Source organism: Scatophagus argus, chromosome 10, assembly GCF_020382885.2.
Source record: "Scatophagus argus isolate fScaArg1 chromosome 10, fScaArg1.pri, whole genome shotgun sequence".
Lineage (NCBI taxonomy): Eukaryota > Metazoa > Chordata > Actinopteri > Scatophagidae > Scatophagus > Scatophagus argus.
In genome coordinates this window covers 13,056,364-13,079,254 of record NC_058502.1, presented here as the reverse complement: position 1 = coordinate 13,079,254, position 22,891 = coordinate 13,056,364, and the positions used below count along the sequence as shown (strand labels likewise).

Below are 22,891 nucleotides of genomic sequence, written 5' to 3'. Positions count from 1 at the left end.
GAATCGTGTCTGTGGTGATTTAAAAAAATTTTAAAAACATAACAGATACAGTGTAATACTGTGTGAATTAACACTAGACTGTAACTATCTCTTGAAAATGTATTAAATTTGTTTGTTTTCTTCGGTATGATTGTTGATTTAAACAATGGTTTGCAAGTGCAATTTCTGATTGCCAGTCTGCCCCCCACAGAGTTTAAAACCATCCTATTTGTCCAGGTGTAGTTCAAAAGCTTTGTGTACTCTGCTTGTTTCTGCTACCTTCTGTATTAATGATCAATTTCCTGTCTTTCCTGCCAAACCTTCCTCCTGCTGCACATGATATCATTTCTTCTAGTTCATCACCACGGGAGCAAAATGTTGCGCTCGGAATCAAACTCTTCAATTACTCAGTCTCCTATAGGTTGGCAAATCTCACACTTTCTCACCTTGCTCCATGAACCCACCAGTGGTATGTGTGTCTGCACATCCGAGTGTGTGCTGCTTGTGTTGGTCCCAGTGTGTACTACTCAGTCTGCGTGTGTGTGTGTGTGTGAACGCTCATCGTGAATGGCATCCTCATGAACCGGCTCCACTTCCACTCACAATCGACTGTCGTTCAGCTCCAGCTGTTTTTCGTGCATGCAGTTGATTGTGTGAGTCACATCACCCGCTGTCACTTCCTCTAAGGCACTTTTTTTTGGGACTTGAAGCACCAAATGAGATCTTCTCTTCTCTCTCAGCATGTAGCGAGCGGTTCTGAGCTCTTTTGCAGTTTTCAGGTTTGCTTGACAATCAGACGGCAAACTTTGAAAAGTTAATGTGGATGCTTAGCTGATATAAATCTGTCTAACATCATCACTGAGGAAGATGATGAAGTTGTCTGTATACAACACACTCGACAGAACAGAAAGAGTATTTACTGGACCGTTTATTTTGTTTGACAGTGTGGCTTTTCTGATTAAAACTGCATGTGAGCCAGTTTGTTTTTAACACAACTGTGGTGAGGTCTGTTTGGATTATTCTCATGTAGTTTATGTTTCCCTGGTTGTGTAATTCTTCTGATTTGGGCCGTTTGATCTGGGAGCGTTTAAGCTCACTTTGGTTTATTTTAATCTTTTCATCATTCGTTTAGCAGTCCAAACAAACAAAGTCGTATTGCTGGTTGAGAAACAAAAAGTTGGAGAAGTAATTGGACTCCTTTTTGGAACGATGAGATGTGGAACTGCATGAGCTTTGTATTGTCATTGTTTATTCAGGATTTGAATCCCATCTTTTATTTTTGATTCATTTTAAATATTTTGCTTTATTTAAAATTTGATCACGTCACGGTAACACTTTATTTCATAGGTCCATATTTCCCAAGAAGTTCTTTATAAGTTTCTTGGAAATCCTTGAAATAACTTTGCAATGTGGTGCTGCTTACAGGGGAAACGGAGACAGCATTCAATTTGTGCATTTCCAATTTATCAATATCGATGGATTTTTCTTAAAGTAACCTACAGAAAATTTTAATAGCCAGAATAAAATTTTCTGAATTTTCTCTATAGCCATGCATACAATACAGTGTTTTTTATAAATGGAGCAGAAGGAAATTTCTATTTGACTGACAATGAGGGCCAAATTACATAGTTACTTCTAGGAAATTATTAGGAAATTAGGGTCTTCAAGTGGAAAATAAAGTGTTAACTCACATCATCGTCAGCATGAAAAGACCATTAACCGTAACCGCAGTTGCATTTAAGCAGTATGGCTCATTTGGAGTGTCGTTTCTCAGCTAAAGGCAGGACCAACATGGAGCTGCGAGAGAAGTTCATCCTCCCAGAGGGAACCACTCAGGTGATGGCGAGCTTCCGCTACCGAGGCCGGAGGTCTCGGCCGTCGTCCAGAGGGGCTTCTCCCAACAGATCCACTTCCAGTCAGAGCTGTCCAGTCCCAACAAACCCAGCAGCAACCAGTACAGTCAAGGTGAGAGGCTTCAGTCTGCTGAGTCACTTGTTTCCCGCCACACCGTTGATTGATCATTCCCCATCATGATTTTCCTCCCATTTTCTGCCTTAATTGATTTATTTTCCTTTCCTGGATCATTTTCTTGTTTACTTTTTGTCTTTCTTACATTTAGTGTTTCTTGTAGTTTTTGATTCGTGAATCCATGTCTGTGGTTTTTTTTTTATTGATTTGCCATTGTTCCCCAGACTCCCCAACACATTACCCGCAATTATGATAAGCCCTGGCTTACAAACAGCAAACCCTCCACTCCTCTTAAATCATCAGACTCCTTTGGGAGCCAAGGTTCATCCTCAGAGGTATAGTTGCATACAACACGATGTGGAAAGCTTCAGATTTATGACCCAACTGAAATCTACTGCATAATTATCAAAACAAAGACAAAGTATCGTAATATTACCAGTGAGCCAAGATAGAGTTCCCAGTTTAGGCGTATTTCTTAGTTGATTATAATTCCAATTTTTGTGGAATCCATTAATATTCTGTAATCAAAAATAAGACAAAGAGGTTTTATGCTTTTGAAATTTCAGTTGGGGCTATAAGCTTTAACATCTTTGATTACTAATGGGCTCGATATTTAATTCTTTTCTGACAAAAATATAACAACTTTACATATGATCTATGCATGTATGATTGTGTGACTCATTGACTGTGGGTTTAACATATAATTCAAATACTAACTGCTTGCAAGGAATTTCTACCAAAAATTTTTTTTATTGCTAATGCCATATTTATAGTGCTTTCTGACATCACTTGTGGTGTACTTCAGTTGGTAAGGACTGATACTCACTGTGCAGTTAACCACTATTGATTACAAGTGAAGGTAAAGTTCTGTCTTTTACAGGGTACGCCAGTTCAAGGCAGCAAGTTACGTCTTCCTGGGTACTTATCAGGCAAAGGATTTCAGTCTGGTGAAGAGGGAACCCTAATCAGTGCTGCTGTTCTAAAAGCTCGAACACAAACAATAGGTGGTGAGTAGAGAGCAGCTTCACTAATACTTTTCATTATGTTTTGACGAAGGAAGAAGACTTGCAGCTCCGTAAGAGTGTGGGAATCAAAGAGAAATCAAGGCGTGAAAACAATTTGGCCGCCATTGAAGAAAATCATGTTTTTTTACATTTATATTTAAATAAGAGACAATGTTAAGACTGCATTATTTCAAGGGTCTGAGGATTAATCTCAAAAGAGCTTTAAGAAATTAAGTTTGTATTGATAATTCTCCAAAAAGGTTTGTTTGGATGTAACAATGTCATTTAAACTGAAACTGTGCCAGTGGCAACAATGGTACCCTCATTGTTTAGACTCATTCTTAGTAGTTTGTTAATTATTGTCCTTGATTTTAACTTTCTAGAGTCAAGAAAAAATTCCAGCCGACCTGGAAGTAAAGCCGGAAGCAGAGGAAGCAGTCGCAGAGGAAGTGACGCCTCCGACTTTGACATCTCTGACATCCAGTCTGTGTGCTCAGACATGTCTGAGACGGTCGGTGATTCAATCCGAGCGACGCCGCGCTCTGCGTCCCGTCAACACGGAGGAAAACCCTCCAAGATCCCCACTCCTCAGAGAAGAACCACTCCTACAAGCAAACTGGCCAAGGGATCCAAGCGATAGTCAGTGGCCTTGAAAACAAAACAAACAACCCAGGAGCTAGTTGCACCCTAAACATGTAACGGACACTGGAGATATCTAACTTAAAAGACTGCAAATGTGTTGAGCGTTATTTAAATTGTTGCGAAGATGTAAAATATTCTGTTTAGAGGCAATATGGTTTAATATTATGTGAGAATGGAACATTAATGGCCTTGTGTATTTGTTTTTAATGTATTTATTTTTTGTGAAAAATGTCAAATTGTTTTTATTGTATTTTATTTTATTAATGCAAAACCTGTTTGACGAACACTAGAAAACCTGGGAACGGCTACGTTGTATGGTTAACTAACATAAACACACTAATGAAGGGCAACACGCAGGATAGCGCTCTGAGAGTTACTGAATGTACTGTAATTTATGTTTGCTGATGTTTGGAGTAGGTGGTACATTATGGTACCATTTGAGGCACTGCAATTATCTATTTAAGTGCTATGATATACTGCCAACATGCATTTAAAGGGCAATGCAATATACTACAATAAACCCCAGTAAGCACTGCAGAAACCTTTGAAAAACACTATTTAAGGCAAGTAGCAGAAACCTCGTAATCATGAAGCTTTTAAGTCCTGTTTGTTTGTGAGCAGCTGCAGTCCCTGTTTTGTTTGACCACTTCACAGCAGTGTGTGCATTGACCTTTAAGAAGTGCCACTCCATGTAGACATTCTCTTGTGCAACTGTGTCAATGTATGGTTAATTTCGGTAGAGCTGAAATTGTTACTGTAACATTACTTTGTAATAAACCTGCTTGCAGAAAACCACCTGAGACTGGCGTGGACCACAGTATCGTCTCTGCTTTGCTCGTTTAGCTCCTTTTAGCAGCTAAGCCAGCAGCACAGCTTCAGTGATGGCAGTGTCATTCTGCGGATTGGTTAGTTGGTCCGTCATTTTGGTTCAGACTGGTCAACAACTAAGTTGATGGACAGACATGAAATCTGCTACAGATATTCAAGGTCCCTTTAGGATGAAATAATGATGATCCGCTGACGGCTTCTCAGGTACAGCCTACTATCTGGACATTTCACATAGTGCCATCATCTATTAAAAAAAATTACAATTTTTGTCAATACTTTGTATTGCCAGGTTTATTGGTTTCAGATTGTAATGTAATTTGTGAAAAAATGGGATTTTAATTAGGCTTCCAAATGCTTTGCCTGTCCTATGCCTTTCCCCTCATATACTGGAGCCAATGGTCCAAGTAAACAGAGAGATATTAGAGATAGTAATTCTGTTGCTGTTCTAAAAGCAATTCTATGATCAGCATTCAATCTCAAGTATGACACTTTTGGCTCTCTCTGGCCTTCAGTGCAAACTTGAGCATCGGGATCCTGGCTGCAGTTCACTTAACAGCCACTAATATAATTAAAAACAGGGATCCCGAGCTGCTAGCATTGCTATAAATTCTACTCTTGTTTTCTTATCTCATTCTCATGTCCCTCTCTCTTTGCCTCCATCTCTTTCATCTATTTTGTTCAGGCTAATGAACTGAAGTAATTTATTGGGCAACAAAGGTCACGACAAGACAGTGCAGTTACTACATACCTGGACAAATACATTAGTTCTTAAACTAACAATGCAGCTTGTGATCTAGAACACATTTATTTTCTGTTTGTATCCATACATTAAAGCAGTTATCTACTATGTGTTTCTCCACAATGTCCTTATAGCCTGGTTTTCCGATGCAGCGAGGCGGTTTAGATTGAAGGTGTGGTCTACTCTGAGTGGAATGTTTGCAGAGCATCTTGTGTTTAGCTGTGACATACTACATCTTTCTCTCAGTACGACTCTGCAGACGATAAAATAACTGTCTTGAATGAATATATGCCAAAACTTGTATGACTGCTTTATAAAGCAATTCCAGACAAGAATCTCAATTTTCTACAATAGTCCCAAAGGTATGTGTACCAGAAGATATGTAAAGAGGTAGGCAGAGGTATCTCTGCACAGTAAAATACACAAAAACAACAACAACATCTTTAACATCACCAAGATTTTCTCCTTTCAACAGCTTTTACTGACAGAAAAGCCCTGGTATTTGCACCTGCATTTCCTAAATGTGATGACTCACTTTACTGGACTTGTACTGTAGGTGTAACTGGCCTATGAGAAGAGACAGATCCCCTGGGGACCAATGGTGGAGTGGAGCTCAGGGGTCAGGCTCCTCTGAGACCCAGAGCTTCGAGTTTGAATGGTCCTCCTGTTCAGCTCCTGTTCTTTTCCCAGGGATGGCACTTTAGAGCGGAATATATCCTTTGACCAGAACTATAAAAGATCCATCTGCAGGAGTCCCGTGACTTTCTTTTTCAGGAATATGTGAGTAATTCTTTGTCATTTTTTTGTGGAATTGTGTCCTCTGATTTGGTAAAAGAATTTAAGTGTACATAATATAATTAGAAAACATCAGTAGTTCAAGTGTATTAAAGTTTAGTAAAGTAGTAAAGAAATTAAAATATTTTTGTTACCAGAAAAAAACTTTTAACTTTTAAAATTTTAATATTCCTTTAAGTTTAATATCCTTTTAGGTTGTGAAATGTAGCCTTACATATCTTTCATTTTTTTCTTTTCTTTTTCTATATATTTAATATTTATTCATAGATTTCAATTTAATTTCTATTTAGATGCAAACTGTACTAATCCAATTTACTAAATTACTAATTTCTTTAATTGCTGTACTGCAGGCACTTTAGCCCTTGACTTCAAAAATTTGAAAATGTCCACCTACAAAGATATGCTGGTGTTTGCCGCAGTCTTTGCCATCTTGGGACTGAGCCAATGTCAGACATTACCCAGTAAGTTTCAGTTTTTTGTGCTCATTTTGTGACTTTGTCATATTTCCCATTGCATTAAAATAGAACCGGATCATCATCACCTACACAATGAGCTGGTTCTGTTGAGTTCTGTTTGCTGGACCTGTCACTGTCTTTGCCAGAATATGTCTTATTAAAAGAAATGTTTAAGTTCAGTGAGCCATTTCTTGCTTAAATAAACTGAAAATATGATTGAGAATAATTGTAATTATAATTATAAATAATGTAATTATATATATATATATAAATTAGCAGCCCTGACTGCAGTTGAACATTGTCCTTTGGCACCATGACCAGCAGATGTCAGCGTTTGTTAGTTCATAGTCCATTGTTTGCCTCACAGCCGTCGTTCCAGTCTCATATTTCCTGCTCTCAGTGCCTGTGTGAACACTATGGGGTCAAAGAGGTCATCCTGGGGTTACGCTATGTACATGAACATTTGACACCTTGCAGCTGAGTCTCTCTGTTTCAATAAATAAACCGGATAATGTCTTTGTTTGTACTCATGGTATCATGCCCACAGGTAAAACAGTTTCAGTATAAATAGTTTGGGCAGTGCTGTATTTTTGGCCTACTGACTGCAATGCATGAAGCATATGCACAATCAGAAAAAAACCCTGCAGATTTTAGTGAAGACAGCAGGTGATTTTGCATAAAAATCTTTCTGCATGGAATCCCTTTAGAAAAAATCAAAACTGTAACTGGTTAATACAATGCAGTAGTAGGTATTTGTTTTTCAGTTATTGTAGAGTGTATTTATTGAGTTATTTTCAACTTGAGTCAAAACATTTGTAATCACCAGCTTTCATCTGCTCAGGAAACGATACAGCCATGCTGACCTCATTCAAACTGCAGCACAAAGCATGCAGTGTTTAGAATTCAGTAGCCAAATCCACCCATGGAAGAAAAATAAACAAGCAATTCATGTTAATGAGTTAAATAAATTACCTCATTATATCTGTCATGAAATGGCAATATTAATGACAATGAGTAATGCAACCATAATGATATCAGTGCTGACGTAAGATTAAGAAACAGTCCAGCACCTTTTGTGCTGAATCAGTGTGTAGTGAAACTAAGCTCTTCGCTTGTGCTGTGAGGTTTTGATCTGCTGGAGGAGTTTCGTGTGCCAGAGTCTAGAGGAGTGAAGAAAGTGGACGGCTCTCAACCTGAGGCGGTGGCCTACCGTGTAAGTCCTTCTATTCATCTACGGAGGACCATGAGGTAAGATACTAGATGTTTAAGCCCAGTTAATTTCAACAGAACTGGCAAATTATTAAAAGTGATTCAACACTGCCTGAAAGTCTCATTTTTGCTTGATCATTTTTGCTTAAGGTTTAACTTCTCACCTCGCTGCAGTGATATATTGCATGCTGTGATATGTATGTGTGCCAGTACACCATGAAATCACTGGTGGGTGTGGTCGCAGGTGCAACAAAGAACACTTCTGACCACACAACCACACCCATGATAGATGTTACAGATGAAACAGACTCAAAACTTTCAACCACAGCTCAACAAAATACTGCTTTCCAGTCTGGTGTTTTCTTTAAACTTAACCTGAATTCCAGGCTGAAAAACTGAAAGTTCTGCACTTGTAACAATACCCAACAATGAATCTCAAATCCCATGATGTTAACCAGCTATTCAAACTCCACTCTCATGCCACAGTGATGTATATCCAGATGGACTTCCCTCCGACTACTCCATCATCGCAACATTTAAGGTAACCAAGGACACTGCCAAGAAATCCTGGGACCTGTGGCAGGTCAGTGACCCCAAGGGACAAGAGCAAGTTGGCCTGCGTTTCCAGGGTGATACACGCTCTTTAGACTTCTTCTACACCAGCCCGCATGGGAGCCAGATGCTAAGGACTTTCTATGGTGTGGAAAAGTTGTTTGATGGAGAATGGCACAAATTGGCGCTGAGTGTGAAAGGCAGCCAGGTGAAGCTGTTGATAGACTGTGAAGAGGTCAGCGTGGAGTCTATTGATGAACCAAGGCCAGTGATCCACAGCGGGTACACTGCCATTGTCAAGCGGGCTGTAGGAGATCGCTCTGTGTCTGTATGTCGAGAACCTGGATTTTTATCTATTAAAAGTAACATTTCAACTTCCTTTGATTTGGGATACAACTTTGATTTCTCATATCATTTCATCCCTGTCTCTAGGTGGACCTCCAGCAGATGGAGATGTCGTGTGACCCAGAGAAGGCTTATTCAGATGGCTGCTGTGAGCTCTCTGGTGTGGTGAGTCAGCTCCCATTCAGCATGGTTTCACTCCCTCTGTTGGAGATGTATGTCTAGTTTTAAAACTGTCTCCATCTTAACTTTCTGCCATGGCAGTGTGGAGGGTATGCGGAGATTGGTCTAACAGCTGGAAGAGCATCTTGCAAATGTCTGCATGGACAACCTGGCATTCAGGGGCCTCCAGGGCCAAAGGTGAATATACCTGTGAAGATTGGAACATACTGATAAGACAAGTTGAATCTGTGCTGATGTATTTTTTATTATGCTTCTGCAGGGTCACAGAGGTCTTCCAGGAGAAGCTGGAGATCAGGGAAGACAAGGAAACTGGGTAAATAAATCTACAATATATCTGTCAGTCGTATCAGGATATCTAAACTAATGAAGCCTATTCTGGTGTATAGCTATTGTATTCTTATTGTCAGTGGCATCCCCTTCCTCTATTAGCACAATAAAGAGTTAAACTGAATTGCAGTTAAGTGACACTGTAAAACTTTCATTCGTGAGACAGCATGGAAGCTGTGGAAAATAGTAATAGAAGCACAACTGAGACACAACAGGATGGAAACAAATCTGCAAACAGAAGCACTTAGCGATAGTAAACATAAGGACTTCTTTCATACCCCAAAACCTCATGTCCGCTTTGCAAGAGATTTAAATGGAAGCCAAGATAAGCATGAACCAATACGGATGTGACAATAAATTTATTTTTGTCATTCTGAAATAGACATTTGCATCTTAAAACACAAGCCCTGCTGGTATAGAATACAAGATTTAACTCAAACTGGCAAATGATCACAAGATTTCTAATGGTTTTGCTTTTCCATTTCGAGGAAACTGAGCCAAATGTAATGAATCCCACACACACAGGAAAACCAGGCAGTTGAGCAACAACCATACCCTCCAAGTGTATGGCTGGTCTAATGAGTAGGGTTGGTGTGTTTAACTATTGTGTGAAATTTCTCAGATGTTTTGTTTCTTAAATGTTTTTTTTAATTTTTGTGGTTAAAGCTGTTGCATTCTACGTAGGAGGACCAAGTTATGCATGCATCAGTGAATGAACAAATACACTCACATTTGTATCCTTTAGGGAGCTGCAGACATGATTATTTCCACTTAAAATTTATGACTGGCTAATCTCTTTGATGCTTAGCAGCCAGTTATGTTGGAGCAGCAGTGTCTTTTAAACACAGGAGAACATGTGTTTAAACGTGTTTAAAGAAGGAGCATTTTTTTATGCATATGTGATGGTTTGGCATTTAACATGCCCTTTGCACTCAAGGAAATCCCCAAGCAGCCTGAGCAAACACATGTACGCCTGTAGGCCCACGTACATTCAGAGCACATTTCCAGAGCTGTACATGCTACATATCGATGTCCTGAAATGCAGCTTTAGCTCATCTGGAGTAAACATCTGTCTTGTGCAACTCGTTAGAGTTCTGACCTCCTGCCAGCTAGTGAATCACAGAGCCCCAACATGTTTATCTCCTCCCCTGCTGGCATCTGAGGAGGGGCATTTCCTGGCACAGATACATGAGCTGTCCATTTCAGGTGGTGGGTGGTCCCTTGTTCGTCAGAGCCATAGTGTCTTAGACACGTTGTAAAGTTCATGGTCATGCCTCTCGCCTTACTGTCGGCCATCTCTGAGGTTAAAGCTCTGCCCAGCTGACTCTGCTTAAAAACAGTGTCAAATAAACAACACAAAGGTGCCCTGGCCCTGTTTAATCTGTTTGTTGATTTAGTGGAGTGCAGCCAAATGGAAAAAAGTCAGCATCTGTGCAAACAACACAGGTCCACTTTTTGCATTTATGACTAATGTTTCCTAAATTCTACTGAATATGACTATGTATATTTTTCACCAATGTGACTACACTCACATATTACGCTCAATTTATAATATGATTTTTAGAGTTTATATTGCAGGAGTATTTTGACAGTCTGGGAACTCACTCATCTGAGGAGATGTTTGATACCACCGTCATGTCTGTTTTGGTAAATATTAATCTATAGCCAAGAAATGATTTGTTTATAATAAAAGATGGGAGTAGGGTGAAAACATCAAGCCTGGCGGCTCTGTCCAAAGTAAAATAAATAAATAAATGAATACATTTAAAAAATGGATAAATTACACCTATCAGCATATCTCTAACTGTTTTTACACACTGGCTTAAACAAAAAAGCTATGCAAATTAATTTGTGAGCTTTAGATGCACCGGTCAGATGTTTTTGATTTTTAGCTAGCTGTTTGCCCCTGTTTCCCATCTTTGTGCTAAGCTAACAGTGTACCTGTGAGAAATAAAACCATTCTCATGCCCAGTTACAGTCAGCAAGCAGTTAGCTTAGCTTAGTGTGAAGACTTCAAATGGCTAAACAGGTAACCTGACCATCTCTGAAGTGCAACTCTTCCTTGTCCTCCTGATTATTATGTATTGTGCAACACTTTTGTTTGATGTTTGATAATCATATTGTACAACAGTAACTGTTTTGTTGTACCCAAAATGAATCCCACCAACCCTGGTAACATGACCAAAAAAGCCTATTATTAGCCATAAAGCTCAGTAATTAACAATTCTCTCATTCTCTCATTTGTTTATTTCATACAAAAAACTTAAGTGAAAAACTGGTGATTTGATATTTTGCGGTGCTTGAGTGCTGGATTTTGTGTTGAACAGACGAAGTGACCTCCTGCCGTCTTATAATTGTTTTTAATATTACACTTCTGTTTTTGTACAGTTTAAACCAACAAGATGTTATATGTTAATTGCAGCTGTAAGGATATGCAGATTTTGTTACCATTGGAAAAAACAAGCAACCTCTTGCATCCTGCTTTCAGTCTTTATGTTAAACTATCGTTGTAGAAAGACATAGAAGGTTTCCTGGCCTGAGCTTCACAGTACCACATAAGCCAACATTGAACTCTTTGCAAGAATCAGTACCAATGGGTTTATTTCCAAAAAATGTGGAAGCATTCCTTTTATATATCTTTAATCAACATCAGTCTTGCTACGATGACTGCATCATGTAATCATGTCTAACAGTTTCTCTGTCTGACACAGTGCAAAGTTTAATCTCCCAGTAGTCATTAGTGACTTCCTCTCCATGGAAACAAGTTGCTAACTTTCACAAATTTCCGCTCTATTTCTCAAACCATTCATAAACAAACAGCTGCGGTGCAACAAGTCTTGCTTGTGATTACTTGTCTTGCAGGGCATCAGGGGTAACACAGGAAACTATGGCAACATTGGCGAGCCAGGCCCAAAGGTAAGAACTGCCTTTTTATACCCCTATCAGGCTTACACATCAGCTTGGCTTGTTGTCAAAAAGCATTAATGAAACCTTACATACACATGTCCTCAGGGAGAAGATGGAATCAAAGGCGAGAAAGGAATGAGAGGACTTAGGGGCCAAGTGGTAATTAATCACACTGAGATTTGTCACTTTCTTTAACCTGAGATGTTACAAATCCTAATTAATGAGATGTTGTGTCAACAGGGACACAGAGGCCCTAAAGGGCTGAAAGGATTAAAAGGGGCTGCAGGCTTCAAGGTAAACTCTTCAGCTGGTTTCAGACATTAATGAGACCTGTTTAATCAGGAAATAGGCAGCCAGCTAATGAAGTTACAGACTTTTCATTGGATTCATGTGCAGTAGGTTGTTAAAGTCGTGTAGCTTTATAGATAATCCAGAGAGCTTAATGTTGGCATTTTGACTGTAATTAAAGGGAGTTCGTGGGCCACCTGGAGACATCGGAGAGACTGGGAAACTGGGGGAAGTAGTGAGTTAACCTTTCACACACAGCGGTAAGCCCTTTTGCAAGTTATTATGTAATTACTGTATTACTAACATGTTGGCCTCCTTGAAGGGCGCTAAGGGTGATAGAGGATATGAAGGAATTCATGGGTTTCAAGGAGTTAAGGTATTCATATTATCTCCTTTCTCCGTCTTGTTTTTATCTGGATAGTATGATTTATTTCCATCATACTTTTGTTTATAGGGAGACAAAGGGACCACTGGTGCAGCAGGGCGTGCTGGGCCCAGGGGAAAGCAGGTGGGTAGTTGTGGGATTTCCTGTTCCATAATACATAATGATACTTTCAAAATCCTCTCGTGAGCGTGGAGAGCCAGTAAATCATTTTTAATGTGGTAAAACACTGGAATAGAGCTATGTTTTTGGCTTATGTGCCGTCTCCATAAACAACATTAGTTCATGTGGCTGGATTTTGGCTAAGATCTGAGGGTCTGAACTATAAGCTGGTGAGTCACTGAAAGAAGAGCGTCAACCACAACGATAACCTGCTCTATTGTATATGAAGAAAGCCTCCCTGGTTCACCATGTTGCTTTCTAAATCCATATAATGTAAAATCTTAACTTATATTGCTTGAAATGATGATTTGACAGGGCATTGTGGGAGATCCTGGAGAGGGGGGAGCTTCTGGAGAGAAGGGGAAGCCTGTATGTATCACAATTTAATCACAAATATTTTGTGTCCTACAAAATATTTGTGTCCGTTTTGTTTGATTTGATTAATGTCAGCGTGCAAAATGCACCATTTTGAATTTTGATTGGTGTATCTTTTGTTTGAACTTGTGAAAACCAGGGGATACCAGGACCTGTGGGCAGAGCTGGCACCATCGGACCAAAGGTGATTTACTTCTGAGACACCCGACTGTTGACTTGCAGTCAGTTATATAATAATGATATAATTTCCCCAGGGCATTATTGGAGATCCAGGCTTACCAGGCAGAGATGGTGATCCTGGAATAGAGGTATTACAATATTCTGAAAATATCTTTATAATTCATTTTAGAATCAATGCTTGTAGTTTTTATAAATGTCACTGATTCCTCACAGGCCTATCAAGGACCACAAGGTCTCAGTGGAAAAGATGGACGAAGTGGAGTAAAGGTAACTTGCCAATCTTGTTTGGTTTTGTAAACAAATATCCAATTGAGTTATTTTTGGCTGACTTCTGTCTTTAACAGGGGGAGAAAGGCACCTTTGGGTCAGCAGGAGAAATGGGTCCCCAAGGCCGAACTGTAAGTCACTTTTTCTGTGCTGAAGACAGAAAAAAATTATTTTGTACATAAAGTGGTTTGCCATCTTAAAGGAAAATGACAAGGAATAAAGCAGTCCCTTAGGTCAGCTTAACAAATGTTTTATTCTCGAGGGCCCACAAGGTTACAAAGGTTCTGCAGGGAAGCCAGGAAGACCTGGATTTATTGGCCCACCGGGACCTACTGTAAGTCCTCCGATGAATTTTCTAAACTTTCTAAACACTAGTTCATTTTCTCCAAACCATTAAACTATGGCATCTCTTCACAGGGACACGTGGGTGTGCCTGGAAAACCAGGACCCAAGGTAATACATCCTCATCCATCACACATTAGAAAACAAAAATGACGGCAAAATCATTGCGAAATGCCACAATAAGCCATTCAAGAAATGTATAATTTGCAATGTACTTCATGAACTTTATTCAGTTGTGTGAAAGAACTTCAGGTATTCTGACTTTTTATTTTGAGGTCACAGTTATACATAAATAGGGTCAAAATCCCAAATCCTCTGCACAGTAGCAACAGTCAGATATTGATCAACTACTGGTAAGAATCAAACATGAAGAAGGGACCTGCTGCACAACGTTAACACATGGTGTGCAGCAGGTCCCTTTTTTCATTTTAAATTAGATTTAAAAGCCATATTGTGGGTTGAATGAGACCATAATATTACTGCAAGCATGGATATAGTTTACCAATGAATTATACTGATTCATGGAGCAAAATACTTGTGAAATTCTCATTTATCAAATATTTGCAGCTTCTAAGCACTGTTTATTTTTATATTCGCCTTGTGCAGGGTGACACAGGAATCCAGGGAATCCAAGGAGTTAAAGGTGCACAGGTACTGCCATAAATATCTAATTTTCTCAGCTTAACATTACAGCTTCCTCATGTTTTCTTCTTAACATTACTTTGCTCTTTTTTTAAAGGGGGGAAAAGGAATTAAGGGCCCCAAAGGAAAAGTGAGTTGTGATTCTGTTCTCTGATTCTGTCAGCTTCACTGACAAATAATGTTCGATGTTGATAATATTAATGATGCTATCACTAACAGTGGTAATTGCAGTACCTAGGGATGAACTGTGGGAAGTGAATAGAGAAATGTTATGACTTAAAAACCGTTAAATGGTAGTTATGGAACTAGAATAGACACATGAAGCACTGCTCACCGTCAATCAAATCCTCTCATTTAATTACAAGATAAGTCATAACTTGTTGGCTGTGATGAGGAGTTGGGTCCCAGAAAAGAGCAGCCATGCAGGTGTGTGTGTGTGTTTCCTAACCCTAATACTTTACTGGTTAGAAAGAGTTGTATTTTCCATTTGCAAACTGAAAAACAATCATAAAAATCTAATTTGAATCCATAGAGAAAACTGACATCTGTAGATACAATGATGACAAGAATTTCCCTTCGGGGATAAATAAAGGAATTCTGATTCTGATCTGATTCTGACAGTAATGCCCATAGATGCACCAAAGCCAATATTGCAATTTCCCCAGATGATCTCAACCAGAAACTTACATGCAAATTTCCAGATTGTTCATGTATTTGTGTATTACACTTCAACTGCAGGTTTTATGCATTCACATATTTCGTTTTCATTTTATTCTGCTCACATTCTGAAAATGTACTTGCATTTTCCACATCTACTAATATTTACTTTTAACCTCTGGGATTCAGTTACTCGCTCAAGCAACTCATTGTATCTCCAATGGCCCAATCCTAATGATGGTGTTAACCTGCTCTGTAGGTTGGAGACAGGGGTGAGCAGGGTCCTCAAGGAGGACGGGGGAAACGTGGCCCGGCAGGCCCATCTGGACGCTCAGGTCCTGTCGGAGTTAAGGGCGTTCGAGGTGAAGTGGGACCGGATGGCTTTCAGGGGCCCGCAGGTCCACCAGTAAGTAAAATACAAGCCTTGGTAATCATAATGAGAAGCGCTGCTTTTTATTCTCTACTTTAATTGGCATTTCATCTGTTAATTATGGTTCACAAACAGCAGAGTAATCATTTGCACAAATAGTTACACTATCTGGCACACACACAGCAATTGGTAACAACCTTGGTGTTGAGAACACATTCAAACAGTTTCTCATTAGCCTGTAGTGACTCACAGCAAGGGTTTCATTTAGTGCAGCTATAAATCCATAACGAAGTATTGTTGGCTTCATTTGTTCATTGTATTTCCTCTGAGAGTCAGCCGTTGCTTCAGCATGTCCTTTCCTGTAATATTCCATATTACATGTCCCACAGTTGGGTCACTTCCAGTGAAGGATGTGGTAATGATCTGTTACACAGGGCCCAACACTCCCCGCTCAACACGTGATCGAAGTTTGTAAGAAAGTGGTCCTGGAGCAGATGTCCACCTTTGCCAACTCAGTAAAGAGAACGTGTGCTGCAGTTTGTCCTCTCTATGGCAACGTGCCCATGGGTGCCCCTGGTCCCGTCGGACAGAAGGGACCCCCCGGACCTCCTGTGAGTTCTACTGTTTGGATATTCTGTATAGACACTAGAGGGACTTTTGTTTTAGATATCACTCTGGTACACCTTTAGCTGAGACATGTTGCTGCGGCACAGCATATTTCTCCATACATTGTTCGCTTTTTTTTTTCTCCCTGCCTGAGTAAAATGCAAACACATTGCGAGTGTCTGGACTGGACTAAAAGAGCTGAAGTATTTGGCAGAAAAGCTTGGAATGAAAACATTACTATTTTCCACGTCTCCATGAGGACAAATATGGAGTCACAGACTAGACACTTGGTCTGTGCTGAATGGTTTTTGGAGAGTATCAAGCAAAATCCTTGGATTGGAAAGCCTTTTCCACATTATTATACAATGTAGAACCGATTCATGTTCCACAACTTCTTTAATCACAACGACTCTCAGGCTGATAAGCCATGAAGCCATAACTATATGAAAATATTCCACTATATTAGATTATGGCTAGTAAGCCTCATGTTGTGGCATTTAATGCCAAACCAAGAACAGTAATGTAACAGTACTGTACAGTATTTTCCCAACAAAGTATTGAATGATAAGTCAAATACGTCTTTTCGGTTTTGTGCAGACCTGCTCAGATGTGGAACCTTCATTTATGGCTTGATAGAAGACAAAAAACAAAAAGAGAAAAAAAAGGATTAATGATGTATTTTCCTATTGATGATGTTGTCAGGGTGACCCTGGTAATGATGGTGCTGATGGAGAAGTGGGCCCCCCGGGATTCTACGGAGAAGCCGGAGAACTGGGCCGCCAAGGAGAGACAGGTGTGGAAAACAAACCTGACAGATTATATTTCTGAAATATTATGAAATCAAAACTATAATTCTCCCAAGTTTATTTTAGGTTGAACCAGTGTTGGAAAAATAATTCAGATCCTTGACTTAAACCTGCATGAATTGATAGTTTTGGCCCCTCAAGGGCAGAACCAGCTGTGAACACGTCACTGACATATATCATACAGGAAATACCTTATAAAGTTGATATGGGGAACTTGTTAGCAAACAGTTATGTATTTACACAGCAGAAATGGAGTAACATAACTATTTATTTGCAGTTGTGTTCCTGGTTACCTGATGAGTCAGATCATAATTCAGTAATAATAAAGCAGTCATTTGATTATAGGAAGTGTTGAGTACAGCTGGACAGACAGACATTAAGGACTAAAAGTACATACATTTTAACAGCTTTTTTCAGTTTACAGTATCTATCTGTCTAGACTTGCAATATTGAATTGTATCCTTTGTGTAAAAGTACATCAGCGTTATCAGGCGAAATGTATCAAAAGCAAGGCTATGCATTATGCAGAATATCTTATTCAACATGTGTTTTTATATTTTACATTACTGAATTGCTACTTATGCATTACCAGTAAGTAGCATTATGACATTGTAGCCAGTGCATGTCACACTAATTTTAACTCTTATACATCCTGTTGGGTAGTTCAAAGAGGATCCTATTTTCCTATGGAAAATTGAAAAACTCAAGATAAAATTGCTCTTAATTACGGTATTAGTGGAAAACATGTTTTTAGATTCTTTCCACCACTGAAAACAACTCACTTCAGTACATTTCGTCAGGAACCACACCGTATAAAACTGCTGAATCAAATACTGTACAGCGCTGTTAAACTTGTAGGCTATCATGTGCTATATTCTCAGCTCTAATTTATGGCTAGAGGCCCGAGCATGATGTCACACTCACGCCACATTCTCGTGCCAAGCCAATGAAACAGAAGAATATTTACAAGGTGTTTTAAAAATTTATTTAACAGTGATCTCAGTAACACATATGGTCTGTAATCAACATGAACTGAGTGTTCCTGAGTGTTCTCGCTCCTGGGGGAATAGCATTTCTGCTTGTCTGCTGTCGTTTCTGCTGAGAAACCACTGTGTGTGTGTGTGCGTGTGTGTGTGTGCGTGTGTGCGTGTCTGGTTTGCAGGTGACGAAGGAGAGCAGGGTGATAAAGGGGCCAAAGGTTATGGCCTACCTGGCTATACTGGAGACTCAGGACCAAAGGGTAAATTCATATTTGAATACTTAATGTTGTTTGATAATTTGCTTAACATGAGGCATTAATCAAGTTCCACATCTGGGCCTGTGCATCATTTTCCAAAGAATATTCAGCTGACTCTGTGCTTCAAATCCCAGGAAAGAGCAGAGGAGATGTGTTACTGTAGAAGGAATGTGTTGTTTGTCAACAGAGACTTTCTCTACAGATATTCTGTTAATGAAATGTGTGAAAATGGTTTCACTCAGCTAACTGCAGACACAGATGACTGATTAACTAAATAACATTTTCACCTCGATAACAGGTCAGCGTGGACGTCCCGGCAGAGCCTTTAACGGCCAGCCAGGGAAGGTGGGTGAGAGGGGACACGTAGGCCGGCCTGGACTCAGGGGCCATGCAGGTCTCAGAGGACCTCCAGGTGTTTGTGTCACCTCTGGGTGTGCTGAGCTGAACTCCACCAGCGGGACATCTCAGCCAGCACCGCAGAGGTTGAGGAATCGCCCTTAGAGTAAAAAAGAATGAATCGAATATTGAGCTTAAAGGAGGAAAACATGGTAGACGGTTTTTGTTAATATATGTTTGTTCAAATAAATTTAAATTTTCATGTAAATAAGCCTCTCAACTGAAACTGGGAACAGTTTGATCCACAAGGTCACCAAAGACAGCAACACATATGTGATTTGACGCATAGTGGTAACAAAATATATTTGTATAAAAAGACCATCATCATCATTTGATAGTTTTATTTAAACTGATTTCGCAAGTCTGAGTTGTCTTTAATAATAAAAGTCATAAAGTGATACTGATGGTATTTTTTTTAGACTGTTGTGTGAAAGCCTGATTCAGGGTCACAAGCACAGCTGTGCCTGTTATGGAATTTAAGACCTTGTGTCATGAAACAGGACATTGTTGTTTAAATAGCAGTAATATCTTGAATAGAATAATAATACCTACAAATTATTTTAAAATCAATGATGTTGCCTTGCTTTTTTTGCTTTTTTTATTTTACTTATTTCCCATATAAGGTAAGGTGTTGTTGGTAGCTGTACATATTTTATGTTTTAATTATTATAATCTTATTATTTAAGCCGGTGGTTCCCAAGCTTTTTTCCTTGAAGCCCCCCCTTACTTACGTGTCTAAGAAAAACAGCAATACTATCAAGTATTGTATCTTCACATTGTGCAGAGCTAGAATTGTCTTTTCCCAACTTGAAGACTTGGAAATCCTACTTCTAGATTTTTGTGTTTCTGGTTACAGTTTCAGTTTTTGTAAATCTTAATTATGCTTCATCAGACTATGTAGCCTATGTACGAATATAACTGTCAACAGAAAAGTAGCCAAAAATAGCCTTCAACCTGTGCTTATCTCTTGTTTAGCAGTTGTTGTAGTGATGAGAACAAACAGTGACACAAACAGCAATGTTTCCCACATGGTGGCTCTGCAGATACTGTTGTGACACTGTTGTTTCACAGCAACACAGAACAAGTTGATTCCTGGCTCGTGTGGACTTTCCAGCTGAAAAACCTGCTGGTTAAGTGTGGAGACTAAATTACTTGAGGGCAGGAGGTGCCGCCCTCTTTAATAACAATGGGTCAGTTTCCTTTCCGGGGGCATTTCCCTGTTTTCTGATCACTGTGTGATGGGAAAGGCTTCAGTAATCCTGCAATCCTCAAGAACTTACTGAGTTAAGAAAGATAATTGTTTTGTACAGCTCAAATGTGATGGAGAAACTCACAGGAAGTCTATGTGTAGCTCTTCTCGGTGTCTTTCCTGGCTCACTTTGGATTCCTCTGGGAAGCCCATTGCTTGTGGATCGTCATCCTCCACCCCATGTGTGACTGCAGCATCATGTGTGCCATGCTGCTCTGGATGCTGTGGCCACCTCTGTCATGGAAAATATTACTAATCCACGATTATCCTCTGAATTTTCTTTCTGGGCTCAACCACTTGCTTCAGACATGCTCACTATTTATCTCTGTGGCAAACCATCATCATCATGATAAATACTGCTTAATGCATGTGAGCTGATTAAAACAACCCGGTACAGTTGAGCTTCAAAGCGATGGCACAAGAATCAGAAGTTATTAGAGAGAAAGAGGTTCCATGTTGTCTTCGGGCGTTTATTTGAAAACTCTCAGAGCAACTGCCAGACACTGTAAATGTTAGTTGATTTAAGTAATAAACCAAATGTGTTACTGTGAAGTGAAAGTGAGCCGAGTGCTGATGCATTTAGGTCCAACTGTAGATTTCATAAGCCATCTTGACAACTTTTAACACATTCACATGTTGTAACACCCTGGCAGACATAAACTTTTTCTGCTTAATTTGCTTACTCAATATAAAAAGTACAATCTTCTCATTTGTGCAGCCAGCTGCATGTTTGTTTTAAGTATTTGTATCATTTAGCTTTTTAACATGCATTAACTGATTTCACTTGCTTTCACTTTCTCTTGCAGAGAGGACTTTTTTTCACAGCTATAAATATCCTCTGAGAAACATTTGGGAAAAGAGTTAAAAGGCAGTGGAAAAATCTGTTAAAAGGTCTTTTATTCCTTTTGTCTGAGGCCGCTGGGTCATATCATGGGAGCAGTTATTAATTTGCAGTCATGACTAACCAAATAAAAGAGGGGCTTTCAACTGATTTTAGATTATCTTTGATCTACCTTTTCCCCCATGTGGCTGCCTGAAAGCAAATTTATTTTCAAAAGGCAATTAGAAAACATGTAGTCATTAGTTGTGTGGATTACAGGCAAAATTTAAAGCTCTTTTAGCACCATAGGACAATATTTTTGTACTGACTTTACTGTGTATGTTAATCCCATTAATGCAAACATTTTACACCCATTTAAATGCTTGATGTGCCGGGGGAGCACATGTTTTATGCACCATTCACACAAAAATAGCATTACAAGAAAATGAAGGCCAGTGGGGTTCAGATCCCCCCTCCAGGGGCTGCAAGATGAAACTAAACGATTGCATAACAATAAAGACAATCTAAACTTTGTTTCACAAATTCGGATCCTTGCTTTTTTCATGTGACACTGAACTGGGGCTTGAAGAATTATTCAGATGAAAGATTCTGAGACAGAAACATCATTTTTCAACTGAAGCTGAAGCACACACCTGCACCCTGTAGCAAGGACTCTAATAGGCATTTCTTTGTATTGAGGAGTCACATGGGGTGCACTGCTATAGGTCACAGAGTCCAGGAACGATTGAAAGATAGAAAATATTTTGAAGCCGCAGATGTGGTGAAGATAATGTTGGCTGCACATTAAACAGAGCTCATAGCCATGCTGGGGTTTGATTGTATGTGATCATTACAGCCGTCTTATTTTGCTTGCAGTTAGTCGAGCCCCAAGTTTCAAAGCTTTGAAAAAGCCATTACACTCTTTATGTAAACAAATTATTTCACCTGCTCCCTCAGTTTAATATAATTACTATTATTAGCTGTTCAGTTTTGTCTAATTAGCAGGTTTCAGACTGATTGTACCTGCTTGCAAGCCAGCTATAATTTACTTGATCATACTGTGGCAATTTATTTTAGTTGTATCAGATTGCTGCAGTTTTCCCGGGTAATTAAATATGGCAATTCACACAGTGTGTCGTGTTCTCCTGGAATAGGCCAAATCTAGCCAAACATATTTGTTATGTAATTCTGATCAGCTTTCTGTTAAATCTAACTGGTTTCACATTTCCAAACAAAATTGGTCAATGTATAGGTCTCAGCAGACCGCTGAAGTGACGTGTGGTTGGGCGACCCACAATAAGCACACAGAAAGTCTGGGTTTCTTCATGTGCACCTCCTGTTGGTTCCAAACCAGAGACCAGTTTATAGAGACAGAAGATTACTCAGCATCTACTCTCACCAGAAGTTTGGCTTCTCCCAGGCGCCAAACACCCACTCAGTGTTTGCCCGCATGATCCACCAGAGTGTGCTGAGGCTCAGGGTCAACCAGGCCATCATCAGGACTCTGCAGCACAAGCTGATCGCTGGACCTGATAGGTGACATTTATACTGGAACACAGCACTGTTTGATGGTATTTTTTTACCCTACACGAGACACATGTGATGGATGGTGGGAAAGTAGCCATAAGTAAAAATCCAGTATTGAAAAATAACAGTATAAAAGTATGAGTAATTAAACCTGCTTAAAGTATCAAAAGTGAAAATGCTTGTAATGGAGATGTGTTATGTTATGATACATTTTATAGCATTAAAGTATTATTGCTGCTACACTGACACGTAAAGGGCAAGCAGCTGGTCAGTATTTTATAGACTATGACAATACATGATGTTATGGTGGAACCGTGGACAGGAACCCCTCCATCCTGGAGCCATGAAACCATAATTTTACAAGATGATCATATGTGTAGTATGTAAATGAATAACTAGCTGTCTTACTAAAGGATATGAAATAAATGTAGTGCAGTTGAGTGGTCAATATTCCTCTCTGAAATGTACTTATTCATACTTTTATTGATTGGAATTTGCTCCCCAAGCAAATGGCTACAGATAAGGATTCAAACTTAATGAAGAGTAACTATTATAACAGATGTAATATAATTTTCTCATCTGACTCAACAATGAGAACATCAGTCTCATATCCTCTTCTGTACTGCACTATAGTTAGCAACTCAGCCTTTCTGCC

The 22,891-nt window shown here is 39.4% G+C and overlaps 2 protein-coding genes across 20 annotated transcripts in view; both read left to right on the top strand.

Moving 5' to 3' along the window:
- The window catches only part of dst (dystonin), a 96,866-nt gene extending 92,473 nt beyond the window's left edge, over positions 1 to 4,393 (top strand). For 9 of the 19 annotated variants that reach the window (XM_046401690.1, XM_046401700.1, XM_046401687.1 and 6 more), the window contains 5 exons: positions 335 to 448; positions 1,754 to 1,944; positions 2,172 to 2,282; positions 2,828 to 2,954; positions 3,335 to 4,393. In XM_046401690.1, the coding sequence (XP_046257646.1) occupies positions 335 to 448; positions 1,754 to 1,944; positions 2,172 to 2,282; positions 2,828 to 2,954; positions 3,335 to 3,591 (800 nt within the window). In that variant the 3' untranslated portion in view covers positions 3,592 to 4,393. The remainder of the gene's footprint in view (positions 1 to 334; positions 449 to 1,753; positions 1,945 to 2,171; positions 2,283 to 2,827; positions 2,955 to 3,334) is intronic. The other 10 variants (XM_046401702.1, XM_046401695.1, XM_046401692.1 and 7 more) reach the window with 4 other exon arrangements.
- Positions 4,394 to 6,337: 1,944 nt separating this feature from the next.
- zmp:0000000760 (collagen alpha-1(IX) chain) lies at positions 6,338 to 22,656 on the top strand. The gene is made up of 26 exons (XM_046402543.1): positions 6,338 to 6,416; positions 7,535 to 7,658; positions 8,106 to 8,499; positions 8,604 to 8,681; positions 8,778 to 8,873; positions 8,956 to 9,009; positions 11,886 to 11,939; positions 12,036 to 12,089; positions 12,171 to 12,224; positions 12,400 to 12,453; positions 12,541 to 12,594; positions 12,673 to 12,726; positions 13,078 to 13,131; positions 13,277 to 13,321; positions 13,392 to 13,445; positions 13,531 to 13,584; positions 13,662 to 13,715; positions 13,847 to 13,918; positions 14,002 to 14,037; positions 14,533 to 14,577; positions 14,666 to 14,698; positions 15,485 to 15,631; positions 16,030 to 16,206; positions 16,904 to 16,994; positions 18,170 to 18,247; positions 18,543 to 22,656. The coding sequence occupies exons 1-26, from the start codon at positions 6,338 to 6,340 to the stop codon at positions 18,743 to 18,745; spliced, it is 2,292 nt and encodes a 763-aa protein (XP_046258499.1). The 3' UTR covers positions 18,746 to 22,656.
- The last annotated feature ends 235 nt before the right edge of the window (positions 22,657 to 22,891 follow it).